Source organism: Amphibalanus amphitrite, unplaced genomic scaffold (genome assembly GCF_019059575.1).
Source record: "Amphibalanus amphitrite isolate SeventyFive unplaced genomic scaffold, NRLGWU_Aamphi_draft 000313F_arrow, whole genome shotgun sequence".
Classification (NCBI taxonomy): Eukaryota; Metazoa; Arthropoda; class Thecostraca; order Balanomorpha; family Balanidae; genus Amphibalanus; species Amphibalanus amphitrite.
The window spans coordinates 129317-141794 of record NW_024881808.1 but is presented as its reverse complement, the minus strand read 5'-3'; the positions used below and the strand labels follow the sequence as shown (position 1 = coordinate 141794).

Here is a 12478-nt window from a genome sequence, read left to right as displayed (position 1 = left end):
TTGGGGCAAAGCCGAAATTCGAGATATTTCGAAAACCATAAGACATGGATGCCACCTGTCAGTGATGCTCTGAAGCTTAACCCGCGCGGGGCTGGGGTCTCCAGCCGAACGCGCGGGGCTGGGGGGGGGGGTAAATTTTACCCCCCCTGTTATCTCCCGAACTAATGGTCCGATTTGGAAAATTCAAACGCCAATCGAAAGCTCTCATCACGAACTACTAAAAACATGTACTTAATTTAAAGTTTGAGGTCAAGGTCAAGGTCAGGTCAAGGGTACAAATTGCAAGTTTCTACAGTATCGGCCTTGTACCGTAGTTGCCGAAGAATGGAGTCATGGACTGAGACTGATCGCCCAAAACGTGTTCTTAGTCTAACAAGACAATACTCGTTGCATACAATATCATTCAGAGGTCAAGGTCAAGGTCAGGTCAGGTCAGGTCAGGTCACCAAAAAACAAAATATAGAAAAGGGCATGTGCGACACATGTTTTATGGGTCATTTTACTCATAGAATTCAATAGGCACACTCAATAAGTGATATGGACCACCTCTGGATGAATTTCAGGTCGAGGTCAGGTCAAGGTCAGGTCAAGTGAGGTCAAATTTTGAAGTTGGTTGTTAAGGCCTAAAAAGGTGTCTATCTGATGCAGTTTTTCACGGCGAATCGAATGGTGCTATTTTTGTTTCCGTACGAGGTCTAGAACTTCCAAAAAAGTCATTTTTCAAAAATTTTGTGTGTCGTGACGTCATAAAATTTTGAATAACTCCCACATTTTTGAACCGATTCTTCTAAAATTTGGTATGTAGGTGCACATAGACCACTTCTCTGACATATATTCCGGTTTTTTCGATAGACTCAAAATTTTGGATTTTATAATGATTTTCCCAAAAAAATCAGTTTTTGAAAAAATTTAGGCCAAAATCCAAAATTTTCAAAAAACCGAGATAGCCATTTGATAGACAAAGTAAAATTACGTATAACCTTTTTTGTTACGTCTTGATTCCTTTAAAAATGAAGATGTTAGCGGCGTTTGAACTTTTGCCGTTTTTGAGGCGAAAATGGCGAACATGACGTCACTAAAACGTCAATTTCTCAAAAATTTTCCGACGGATTTCACTCAAATTTTCAGGGAACGTGTCAAATTGATGTAAGAAAAGGTACTGAAAGTTTGGCGGCGCTGCGCGCCGCCGTTTTTGAGATATCGCAAAAATTCGCGAGGGGGGGTAAAATTTACCCCCCCCAGCCCCGCGCGGGTTAAGTGACTACAATTATCGCATGTTTGTTACGAGTCGTCATTCGGAATACTTCGACTGTGAGGGCGCCAAGAGCGTTTTCAAGGTACGTTTCCCTTGTACTACATGCGCCTTTGAAGCTGCATTTCTTACTCATTATGCTACCGTTTGTCTGGCCAATTCGGTCAAGTAATCTTTAGCATGTCTTTGCATAAGTGTGCTGCCTATTTGAAATTTATACAGCACGTTGAAAAGTTATGGGCCTGCAAATGAAAGTATGGCAGGCTGGGGTCAGGGGTAATGCCGAAAACGTGCGATTACGCACGTGTTAAAAGCACGCTACGTGGACTTTACTGCTGTAGAATAGCAACGCGTATTTTTAGTCACACAAATTGCACTTTCAACCGACACAACGGCCTGTTACCTATAAGGAATGATTTACCTGGCATGTTCTTATTATATCACACAATTATAACTTCCAGTGTGCACCGCGTCCTCAAGCTCTTAAAACGCGTGTCAGCTTTGATCAATTCTGGATAAAGTTTGAGATAAAATGGCAAAACATCAATGTCGGCATTCCCCGTAGATCATTTCTCCCATTTTCGGCTTTCCCCGCAGTCCGGGGCAACGCCGAAAAAGTCACTTCTTTGATATTTTTAGTTTGTGCGCTTAACGGTATGCAAATTCATCAAATGCGCCTGGTATGTTTGAAAGGCAAAAGACTGGCCTCTCGAATGACGCCAACAAGAATAGCTTATGTTGTCTACCTTGCGTGCTACGGGCTTCAGAAAAAAAGTCTTCGGCGTTCCCCCAACTTCCCCTACTAGGCTGATTGTAAAAATTCAAAAGGAGTTTAAAAGCCCTAGAATACCTTTCGAGAGAAAACTTACTTTATCAACATCGAGGCCACCGATTATTGTTCATAGGCCACCGATAATTTCATAGTTAAATCTTGATTAAATTCTTTTTAGAATTTTACCTATTAAACCTATTTACAAAAACGAAGCTATTTTCCCGAACACTTTATTTCGTCAATGATTATGACAACTCTTTTTTTACTGCTCCACCACTCCTCTGCCAACTACCACGCTCAATAATTTATCTTCTTCTATCGGTACTTTCTGGCAAGTGAATAGATATAGCAGGTATACGGTGAGATAATCTACAATATTGTATAGGCCATATGACAATTGACATGCATCACTCAACATTCGACAGTTCAGTGTAGCTCCTTACGCTCAAATATGTACACATATAGGGCAAACCACTTAACCAACTGATTTAATTTCTATCTACCTTTAGCGACGCATCTTAAGGACGATGTCTGGCTGCCAATGCATTTAGTTGTTTTCCTAGTCTCTGCAACTATTTTCTCTCCCTCTCTTCTCTCAATTCCTCGCTTAGAAAGTATCACTGTAACTATGTTAGTGACCGCGTGTTGCGAGCCGTTGTAAAATTGCATTGCAGTTCAGGTGCTTTCTAATCAGGCATTCTTTTGGTTGAAAACCATCTCCGATTTCTTTTCTTCCAGAAATTCTTTCTTCTTACCCCTTGCTCAAATTGACGTTTCATATCTTTCGTCATTTGAGGATGATATTCGTACCTCTTTCGTGAGAAAATCCACTCAATCACAAATATGACGGTCACTAAGATTACTGCCATGGGAACAATAATCAGTATTGCCATTAGATCCCCAACGGATAGCGATCTTGAGCTATGAGAATATTCACATCTGCTTCTTTCCGAACTGAGCCAGGTATTCTGAAGCTTGGAAATGATGCCCGCTTGATTCAGGTGTTCCATGAGGTGATTAATATCTTCCCGCAACTGCCGTCTTCCTTTGGCTATAATCATGTAATTGTTGGTTTTCGGCGGAAGGTTGGCCAGAAGCGACACCATCTGGCACCCCTCTGAGCCGATGAATTTCAGCAGCCTGTCGATGTCGATGTAGGTCATCATCTTGGGCTCCGTGGTGCGGCGCATCACCTCCCCGCCGACTTCAAGTCCGAGGAAGCCCTCCCCGGTGACGGTGCGGGCGTACAGGGCGCGCTCGTAAGGGTCACTGCTCGTCTTCCACGTGTTGAGGATGCCGTACCCGGGCTCCATGGCGAACGTCCAGCCGGGCTGCTCTATGAACTCCCTCAGACTGCTGATGGGCCGGCCCACAGTGGTGACGGTGAGGTGCGAGATCAGGTTGGCCGTGTACGTGTAGTACACCAGCATGCCGAGGATCCATCCGGCCAGCGTTGCGACTCTGGCTGCCAGCGAGTCGGGCGTCCTCGCCCAGCCCTGGTTGACCAGCGTCATGAAGCTGAGCAGCAGGCACCAGGCCCAGCTCATCTCTCGCGCTGTGCGCCGCGTCTCGCTGCCGGCGTGGTTGAAGCGCACAGTGGCACGGAGAACAAGTGACGTCACCAGCAGTGAGGCGAGCAGCAGCCACCAGATGTGCGCGTGCAGCGGCCGCAGCAGGGCGTCGAACACTGCCAGCGACAGTCGCGGCGCCGCCGCCGCGTCCCGGCGCACGTAGAACGTCGGTCGGTCCTGTGAGACGGCCACGGTGTCAATGTAATCCACCACTGTGGCCCGGTCGCGCCGGTGGATGATACCCGTGAGGGCGAGGTCGGCGCGTCCATAGGCCAGTTCACCCACCATGCCGGTCCAGGTACCATTCGGGTCCACACTGCCGTACCCACCACCGAACAGCGGGATGATCTCGTAGGGGAGGTCCAGCTCGCGTGCAATAATCTCCCACAGGTCTTTCAGATACCCACTGTAGCTGAAGGTGTCATTGGCCAGTCTGTTAGCGATGAAGTACGGTGGATCGTGCAGGGCGGCCAGCCGGAGCGGTCGCCGGTCCGTCGGAGGGCCGCTGTTCTCTTCAAACGGCTCCACGGACCACCGCTGACCTACCGAGAGCAGACTGCCGATCCGCTCCATCGGACCAGCAGAGAGGCGCGACCCGACAGCCTCACGGACGCCGGAGGACTGGGGAAGTGTCAGCCGAGCGTCGGTCTCCAGCCCAGCGCCCCTCCCTCCCCTGGGGCGCCAGTCCCCGCCCAGCGCACGATGATGGCGAGTGACTATCGGTCGACGACAGCGCGGCCCCAGACGCCCCGCAGCGCGGCGCTGCGGCGCACAAGTGTGAGCACCATTCACTGATGAGGGACGGCGACCATCATTGAGCGATGTCGATACCCGGCGAGCCAGACCGTGACGCCAGCGGGTATTAATGGGCACCGCTCATGAGCTTCGCTGCGTGACAACACTCATTTTAAATGTGTAATGAGTTTGCATTGGTAGGATAGCTGAATGGAGATAGGTACATAGAAATGCTTACCGCTGTGAAAAGTATTTTATCCAAAAAGAGGTAAATTCTCATTTTAAGGACTAGTCCTTCCCTTGAACTAGGTAATAAAGTGTTGGCGGAAGGCAGCTCTTTATGAAACGCCAATGACAAATGCAGGAAATATGGAAACCTAACCCGTTCATAGATGAGCGAATTGACTCCGAGGTTACAGCACCTCTCTTAGATTATCCCGTAACAATTGAAGACATTGTATTGCGTAAGTGTTTTTTGTCTACTTTAGAAATATAATGACAATATTGATCGATGATCGTTACAAAGTGCTTAGATAAGTACCTTCATTTCAGTTTAATGATGGATCGATCTATTGTATGACCGTACGCCTCTTCACACGATAAATATAGGAATTGGTACTTGCGCACCCTTTCTGTTCTGAGAGCCACGAGTGTCCCATTTGTCTCCAGTCGGGTCGGGTGTACTGCGCTTCATATAACACAAACACAACTGTGACAGGTGAAAGGTGCGCTCCCACGGCAGGGGGCCAGCGACCATCGCAACTGCGTCCAAACAGGAGCAATGGGAACGTTGAGTACCGCTGTCACAGCAGCGCGAAATGTACCGACGATGAACGGCATGGTATGGATGGCTGAACTTGTGAATAGGTTCACTCAACGTCCTATGAACGCCAAGCTAGTTTACGATCAGGTAAGGGTCTTGGTCGAATTGCTGATGCTTGTAACAGTAAAAAACCGCGCATTTATTCGGGCACAATGAGAAATAAAAAGAGTTAAGATCATGGGAAGGCGCCGAAGCTTGTCGAAATATGTTCCGGATACAAAATGTCTTGGAAACACTTCTGCGCAGGACTGCAAAACAATTTTTTCCTCATTACGGTCAATGAAATATCATATTCAAGGAGTCACCTGAAGTTTGACGCTCCTAGCTTACACCGTTTTTCGTCGAGAGCAGAAAAATTAGTCCCAATTTAATTAAAGTAACTATGTATGGCTATAGGGCGATGTTGTGACATTGCCCGGGAATTATGTGTGTTTGTGGAGGGGGGGGGGGGAGGAGGGCTGCAAGCTGGATTCTCACAGGCCTTGGAGAAGGTAGCAAAAGACAACGTGGTCAATGAGAAAACAATCAATACTTAGTCACTAATATTTACAAAAACCGAATATCGTCCAAAATATTGTTCCGCACCGAATTCGGCGTCCAAATTGATATACACCCGGCCCCGGTCCGTTTACCAATTGCAGTTTTCAACGTTCAAGGCAAATGCCATTTGTACAATTATTTGAGGATCTATTTATCTGTTATTATCCATATTTATTAACGAAGCATGCAAACATACTTCCACCGCTTCTATGCGCTGTCTGAAAGACGATCACGCTTACTTTGGTACCTCCTCATCGCCGTCATATTCGCACGCCTCCCACCAGCTAAAATAACATCAAGGGACATCACCCACATCACTACTATCCCCACCTACATCAGTTGGCGACACCCCACATCAGCTGACGGTCTCTCGGCGCAGCGCCCGTCCATCCGCGTCTGGTGCATCCTCTCAGTCGTCATGGCAGTAGCAGATGACCGTCGAGAGGGTGTTGTCGTCACCGCAGTACTTGTTGAACCACTTGCCGTTGGTTGCCATGGTGACACAGTTGTACTCGCCGTCGCGCGGCTGATCGGGCGCCCAGTTGGTGTAGATGTCCGCGTCCCCGTTCGGCCACACCCACGGACTGTTGGTCGAGGAGCGGCGCAGACCCAGCCAGATCTCGTGGCCGCCGTTCAGCTCCAGAACCTGCCGTTAGGGACAGCTAGGTCAGCCGTGGACACAGTCAGGTCAGCCACACGAACGGTCACACGGACAGCCAGAGCCATTATACGGCACCGACAGAACACGCCAGCTGCCGTGCAGTCAGCGATCCCGGTCTAATTCAACTCGGGAGTTCGTGCCCGATCATGGCGAGCGCAGCTACCTGTTCCGTACCATAGCCATCCGCTCCCTACCGTGTCCTCCCATTTACTACCCTGGCCTCCAACTCTCTAACATAGCCTCCTGTTCCTTACCATAGCCTCCTCTTCCCTCCAGTGCCTTGCTCTGGCCCCCTGTTCCGTATCATGCCCTCCTGTTCCATACCCTGGCCTCCATCTCCCTGCCACACCCTCCTGTTCCATACCCTGGCCTCCATCTCCTGCCGTACTCTCTCGCACCTTGCCCTGGCCTCCCTCTCCTTACTTCGGCCTGCTGCTCCTCGCTGGTGATCTGCGGGAAGTTGGCCGTCGGCTCCAGCTGCTGGCACATCTCGATGCCGTCGTTGGCGGTGGCGTCGCGGATGGAGGGCGGCAGCGGCAGGTAACACGAGCCGTCCTCCAGCGCCAGCCAGTTCTCGTTGGGGCAGCACAGCGCCGCCCTGGCGGCCACCAGCAGAACTGCGCAGCTCAGACGGACCATCGCGGACAAGTGGCGCGTCGAGCGGCCGGAGCGCCGTTTTCAGGCTGCTCAGACTCGCACGGAGAGGCCGTACCTGAGATAAGGGCTCGACAGCGGCGTGTGTAGAAAATGTTGAAGGGACTGAAATCACAATATACCTATCCAAGTTATCAGGCTACAACAAAAGCCTACTCATTTATAGGCATGCACATTACTTTCTGGCTGCCACTTGAAACAAGTGTCAATCGTGCTCTTCCTTTCATGGAGCCATGCAGTACTGAGTCCGCTCCTGGGCCCAGACTCCGCCCGTGGGAAAAATAAAGGCATCAAAACCGGATACCCTGCTGCGCCGCTCCTCAGACCTGAGCCATGCACCGTCTGAGTACCGTGTTTCTGCTGCTGTCCGCCAGGGCGGCGCTGTCGGCGTGTCCCAGCGGCGCCGGCTGGGTGGAAACGGCCGCCGGCGTTTGCCATCTGTCGCTGACACAGACCTTCCCGCCGATGACGGCCGATGACGCCCTGGTGCTCTGCGGCGACTTCGAGCCGGCCGCCACGCTGCCCGAGATCTACAGCTATAGGGATGAGCTGACGGTGAGCACGGTAACACAGCACTGCCGACCGCCAGGTCCTTTGTGCTAATGCAAACATGTTTCCCTTCAAAGACACACGTCCGCTCCACCCCAACACCAGCCAGGACTGTCCCTTCTGACGCCGCCTATCCCTATTACAGCTCGATGAGCTTTCTCCATGGCACCGAGAGGATCAGTGGCGTACCGAGGAATTTGCGAAGGACCAGGGCGTTGGACGAGAGGGCGCCAATCAAGGAGGGCGCCAACAACAAGGAGGGCGTCACATATCTGAAACTTGAATGTGTCAGTTATGTTCGTACACGTGCGGAACGAACATAACTGACATACTGGACAGAGGGGCGCCACCCACCATCATCTAGGAGCGCGACGCTATCGATTGGAGGGGCGCCAATACTGGACAAAGGGGCGCCACCGGCCCACCATATCGTCTAGGAGGGCGCCACTATCACCAGAGGAGCGCCAATACTGGACAGAGGGGCTTCGCCATCAACTAGAAGCGCGCCGCTATCGACTGGAGGAGCGCCAACACTGGACAGAGGGGCGCCAGTCACTGAGGGCGCCGGGGACGATGAGCCAAAGGGACAGGGCATGCACGGAATGTCCTGTATGTGCGTACGCCACTGGAGAGGATTGTCCCATGACTGCCCCGTCCTCTGCAAACACCCCATCTTTGCTTCTGCTCGAGGAGCTCTCCGGCGGCTCTGAGGGGATTGTTCCGTCCCCTGCTGACATCCGCCCCTTATTTCAGCTCCAGGAGCTCTCTGGTGGCTCTGAGAGGATTGTTCCATCCCCTGCTCACGCCCCGCCCCTGGTTTCAGCTCGAGGAGCTCTCCGGTGGCGCCGACAGCGTATGGCTCGGCCTGTGGCGGTTCTCCAACGACACTGACTTCCTGTGGCCCTCGGGAGACCCGGTCACATACACCAACTGGGCCGCGGGCGAGCCTGCCTTCGGGGACGACGAGTGCGTCCTGATGGAGGGGGCCGATGGAGGGTGGAAGGTGGCCAGCTGCGCCGACAGCAGCGCCAGCGTCATCTGCTACCTGCGCGTCTAGCTGTGCCACGGGTCTAAGGTAGCTGCATATGACGATGGGCCAGGGACATGCCCGGGAGGGAGCGGGGGTGGCGGATGGTGGTTGGCACGATGATATGCTGTTGCAGTATTTACTGGCGATTGTGAAGGTCCAGAGGTACGCTGTTCCATGGATGGGCCATGACTGTTTCATTGTGGCCCTCTAAGATCGGGTCTATGACCTGTAGTTCGCTGCGGATTACTGCCGGCTAATATTGCATATTCAGGCCCACTGGGGACCGCTGTCAGATGTATTGTGACAACTTCTGCTGATAGTGCTCTGCATGACCCTTTGTGACCGCTGCATTGTCAGCGTGTTAGGTCGCGATCCGTTGAGGACCACTGTCAACCGCTAAACGCTGTGGCTTGTCGGTGATTATTGGTCGGCGCTTTCATAGAATTAAGGGCATTTTTTAACAGAGGGTCGTGGCAAAACATGTAAAAAATGATGTTTTCAAGGCGAGGAATGTAATTAAAAATACGAGGTCCTACGAGGCAAACGCGTTGTTTGTAGCATTCGCATGCCAACTGAACACAGAACATGTCCGATTCAACCCGGCAGGCGGTGGGCCTCCCAGCCACCTTCCGCGCGGTGGGGGGGGGGGGGGGGGCATTTTTGGCCCCCCTCGTATCTCCGAAACTACTAGACGGATCCGGAAAATTCAAACGGTGTTCGATAGCCCTGTCAAATTTGTCGAAGAAAACCAAATTTCATTGACCTCGGGGTCACCGATGACGTCACAGGTCAGGTCAAAGATAAAATGTTTCACCGTTCACGGGGCTTCTAGGGAAAGCGCTATAACACCGAGTACTAACGCATTTTGTCGAAAATCAGCGATAAGGCGTCAGTTGTCTAGTACATATGTTGCTATTAGAGGTCACTTGTCATACCAAGTCAGGTCACAGGTCAGGTCACCAAAGGTCACCAAGGGTCACCACATGAACCCAACTTTACTAAGGTTGTGCGATGCATGTTTTATGGCCAGTTTTTCATTTCCAACTCAATGGTATTGGTTATAAGACCATCAGGTACGGTTTAGGTCACTTTCTGGTGGAGGTCAGGTCAAGGTCAGGTCAAAAAAGGTCAAATTTCAAAGTTGATATTTTGCATAAAATGGGTATCGATTCGATGCAGCTCGTCACGGGGAGTCTAATGGTGGTCTTTGTTTTGCGCTACGAGGTCTAGAATTGCTAAAAATTTAGTTTGAAAATTTGACGTCATCAATTTTAAAAGTTTTTTTTCGCTATAACTTGGCCAAAAAAGAGGTATCGATCTTGGTATGTAGATAGAAGGCGGTAGGGACTATCACATATATTCCGTTTTTTTTCGAAATTCAAAAAACTTATGATTTTTCGGCTATTACATTCAAAAATATATATTTTTTATTTGTGAGGGTCAAAATCAAAAAAAAATTCGAAAAACTGAAATAGCAGTTTTGTAGCCCTCTTGATTTCACACCTTTTATGTTTGGAACATTTTTCTGTAGCTCTAAAGCTGTAGGCCTGACAGCTCTTCCCCGCGAAACCTTTTTTTTGGGGGTCGAAAATGGCAAAAATGACGTCACTCTGACGTCATTAGCGGCCAACCTACCATAGCCTTTGAAAAAATTTTTGGTCACCATGTGCGCTAGCTACTCCCAGGAGGGTACTGAAAGTTTGGTGACGATCGGCGCAGCGGTTCTCGAGATATATCGAAAAAACTAAAGGGGGGGGGGGCAAAAAAATGCCCCCCACCGCCTGGAAGGTTAATGAAAGCAGAATGGATTAAAATGGAAAGCTTGTCAACTGAAATGAAATGGGTGCGGAATAAACATATTTAATTGCAGTTAGTTTCAAAACGGCCACCACGGGGACAGAACTGAGGAATATGCATAAGTGCTTTATGTACAGTAGGTCTATTAAAAAAGTCCCCAGCACCAGTGGGCGCTGCCTTCGCTGAGCCGAACCCCCGTCTGCCCGTCCCATATCGCGCCGGGCTCAGGTCAGGTAGGGCCAGCGGGATCGCTCGGTCCGGCCCGCGGGCGGTGGACGGGCGGCCGGTAACGCTTTCCGCCAGCCAGCTGTAGAATCCAACAAACGAGACGGCCACCGCTCAGCGCAGCGAAACCCGTGTTAAAGAATGGCAGTAGATGTTCATGACCACAATGATTATGAGATAGTCATTGTTAGCCCGTGCCCCACAGGAATGCCTAGACTCTCATGCCCTGTTGGAGGGGAAATGGGGATTGAGCATCATTCTTATAACTCAGCTTTGGGCATTAGTTTTTCTCACAGACAATGACAATACAAAAACAATGTAATAAGACCAGACGTTTCGACAACAAAGTGCCTTCGTCAGTGGAAAACAAGATATAGGCTTTACATCGATAAAAAATATAGAAGATAAAGAATATACATAAAATATATATTTTTTATCGATGTAAAGTCTATATCTTGTTTTCCGCTGACGAAGACACTTTGTTGTCGAAACGTCTGGTCATATTACATTATTTTTGTATTGTCATTGTCTGTGAGAAAAACAAAATGTCTGACTCTTCTAATTTGGGCATTTAAGTGGTATTCGAAGTAGCGTCGAAAGTAGCAAAAAGAAGAAAAAAAAAAATACTTCAGCCAATTTTAGATTGGTTCGGAGCAAAAGGTCATGTCACCAGAGGTCATCGATGGTAAAATTTTGCTTGGACAGGGTGCGTTGTGCGCACCGGTGCATTGGGTTTCCAATTTCCATGGAAACATCAACAGACTCCGAAGCTCGTAACGCTAGCGTGGAGCCGAATTCATATCAACCGCCGCTACAATGCATGGCAGCGCAGCGCAGCGTGCTGCAGCGCGGGGCCGTGAAACACCGCCCAGGGCTATCCATGTGTCAGGGCAATCCACGTGATGGGCTCGGCCCCAGCGGAGCATGAGGCTCAGGACTCCCGCCCAGGCCCCCTGTCTCCCCCTAATTCCTGTCATCCTTCCCACTCTGAAATCGACCGTAAGAGTCTAACCTAACACAACAAGCAGCTCGTTTACCGCTATGTCTGAATAATATTGTCAGATTTAATTAAGGTCAACGGCTTAGCACGTAAATAACAGCAACTGCCACCATCGGTATTATGAGAAAACCAATTGCTTTTCCACAAACACTAGAAGTTTTAAGCTAAACTTGCATGAAATTAATTTTACCAGCCTCGTGTTCCTCTTATCAAAACGCCTAGAATGAATCAAAAGTGATCTTTAACCCTCGCCGGCACAGGCTATTTTGCATCCTTCGACGGCACAGGGGGGGGGGGGGGGGGGGCACGACCCCCCCCCTCGCGCTTGGCCCCTGATTGAGCTAGAGCTTCGCGGAAAAAAAACGAGCGTGTTGCCCGTCACGAGAGGAAGCCGATGATACCCAATTTTAAGGTCCTAGGTCATCGGGTGACCTTCCAGGTCAGGTCAATGACCCGAAAATCGGGAAAATGGGGACCTGTTAGAAAGTCGTAAAGTGTGACTGCTATGGGGTTTTCCGGGGGCTGATCACGAATATCGTGTAGTTTTGATCAGAGATGATGTCTTAAAGCATTTAGACCAGGTCGGGTCAGGTCAGGTCAGGTCAACCGGTAGGGGTCACGACGGGTATTCGTAATAGCTGTCATCCGCCTCTGACAGCTTCGTAACATGTTACGAAGGCACCAAAACTACTTCGTAAATGTTCAAATGGTTGCTAAATTCGAATTCAGCTCCAAAATCTAGCGTAGAAACATGTAAAACTCGAAAAAGTGAACCGAGGTCACCAAAGGTCAATGACCTGACCTGACCTTCAGGTGATTCAGATGGTCAAAGGTCATTTGGGTCAGGGTCCTGGAATTTTTAGGGTAGG

At 50.0% G+C, this 12478-nt stretch overlaps 3 protein-coding genes across 3 annotated transcripts; 1 reads left to right on the top strand and 2 right to left on the bottom strand.

Moving 5' to 3' along the window:
• Positions 1-2423: 2423 nt before the first annotated feature.
• LOC122388187 (glutamate receptor ionotropic, delta-1-like) lies at positions 2424-4168 on the bottom strand. The gene is made up of 2 exons (XM_043379044.1): positions 3018-4168; positions 2424-2482 (listed from the first exon to the last, which is right to left on the bottom strand). Exons 1-2 carry the CDS (start codon positions 4166-4168, stop codon positions 2470-2472), a joined length of 1164 nt encoding a protein of 387 aa, XP_043234979.1. The 3' UTR covers positions 2424-2469.
• A 1514-nt stretch (positions 4169-5682) lies between these two features.
• On the bottom strand, positions 5683-7023 carry LOC122388194 (pulmonary surfactant-associated protein D-like). Its single transcript, XM_043379052.1, has 2 exons — positions 6778-7023; positions 5683-6339 (listed from the first exon to the last, which is right to left on the bottom strand). Exons 1-2 carry the CDS (start codon positions 6991-6993, stop codon positions 6103-6105), a joined length of 453 nt encoding a protein of 150 aa, XP_043234987.1. The 5' UTR covers positions 6994-7023; the 3' UTR covers positions 5683-6102.
• A 295-nt stretch (positions 7024-7318) lies between these two features.
• LOC122388193 (macrophage mannose receptor 1-like) lies at positions 7319-9131 on the top strand. Its single transcript, XM_043379051.1, has 2 exons — positions 7319-7563; positions 8381-9131. The coding sequence occupies exons 1-2, from the start codon at positions 7342-7344 to the stop codon at positions 8612-8614; spliced, it is 456 nt and encodes a 151-aa protein (XP_043234986.1). The 5' UTR covers positions 7319-7341; the 3' UTR covers positions 8615-9131.
• Positions 9132-12478: the final 3347 nt, after the last annotated feature.

Coding starts and splice junctions, on each gene's coding strand:
- LOC122388187 (XM_043379044.1), bottom strand. CDS start 4,168: ATGGAGCGGATCGGCAGTCTGCTCTCGGTAGGTCAGCGGTGGTCCGTG.
- LOC122388193 (XM_043379051.1), top strand. CDS start 7,342: ATGCACCGTCTGAGTACCGTGTTTCTGCTGCTGTCCGCCAGGGCGGCG. Junction 7,564..8,380: donor GCTATAGGGATGAGCTGACG/GTGAGCACGGTA, acceptor CCCTGGTTTCAG/CTCGAGGAGCTCTCCGGTGG.
- LOC122388194 (XM_043379052.1), bottom strand. CDS start 6,993: ATGGTCCGTCTGAGCTGCGCAGTTCTGCTGGTGGCCGCCAGGGCGGCG. Junction 6,340..6,777: donor GCGAGGAGCAGCAGGCCGAA/GTAAGGAGAGGG, acceptor CCCTAACGGCAG/GTTCTGGAGCTGAACGGCGG.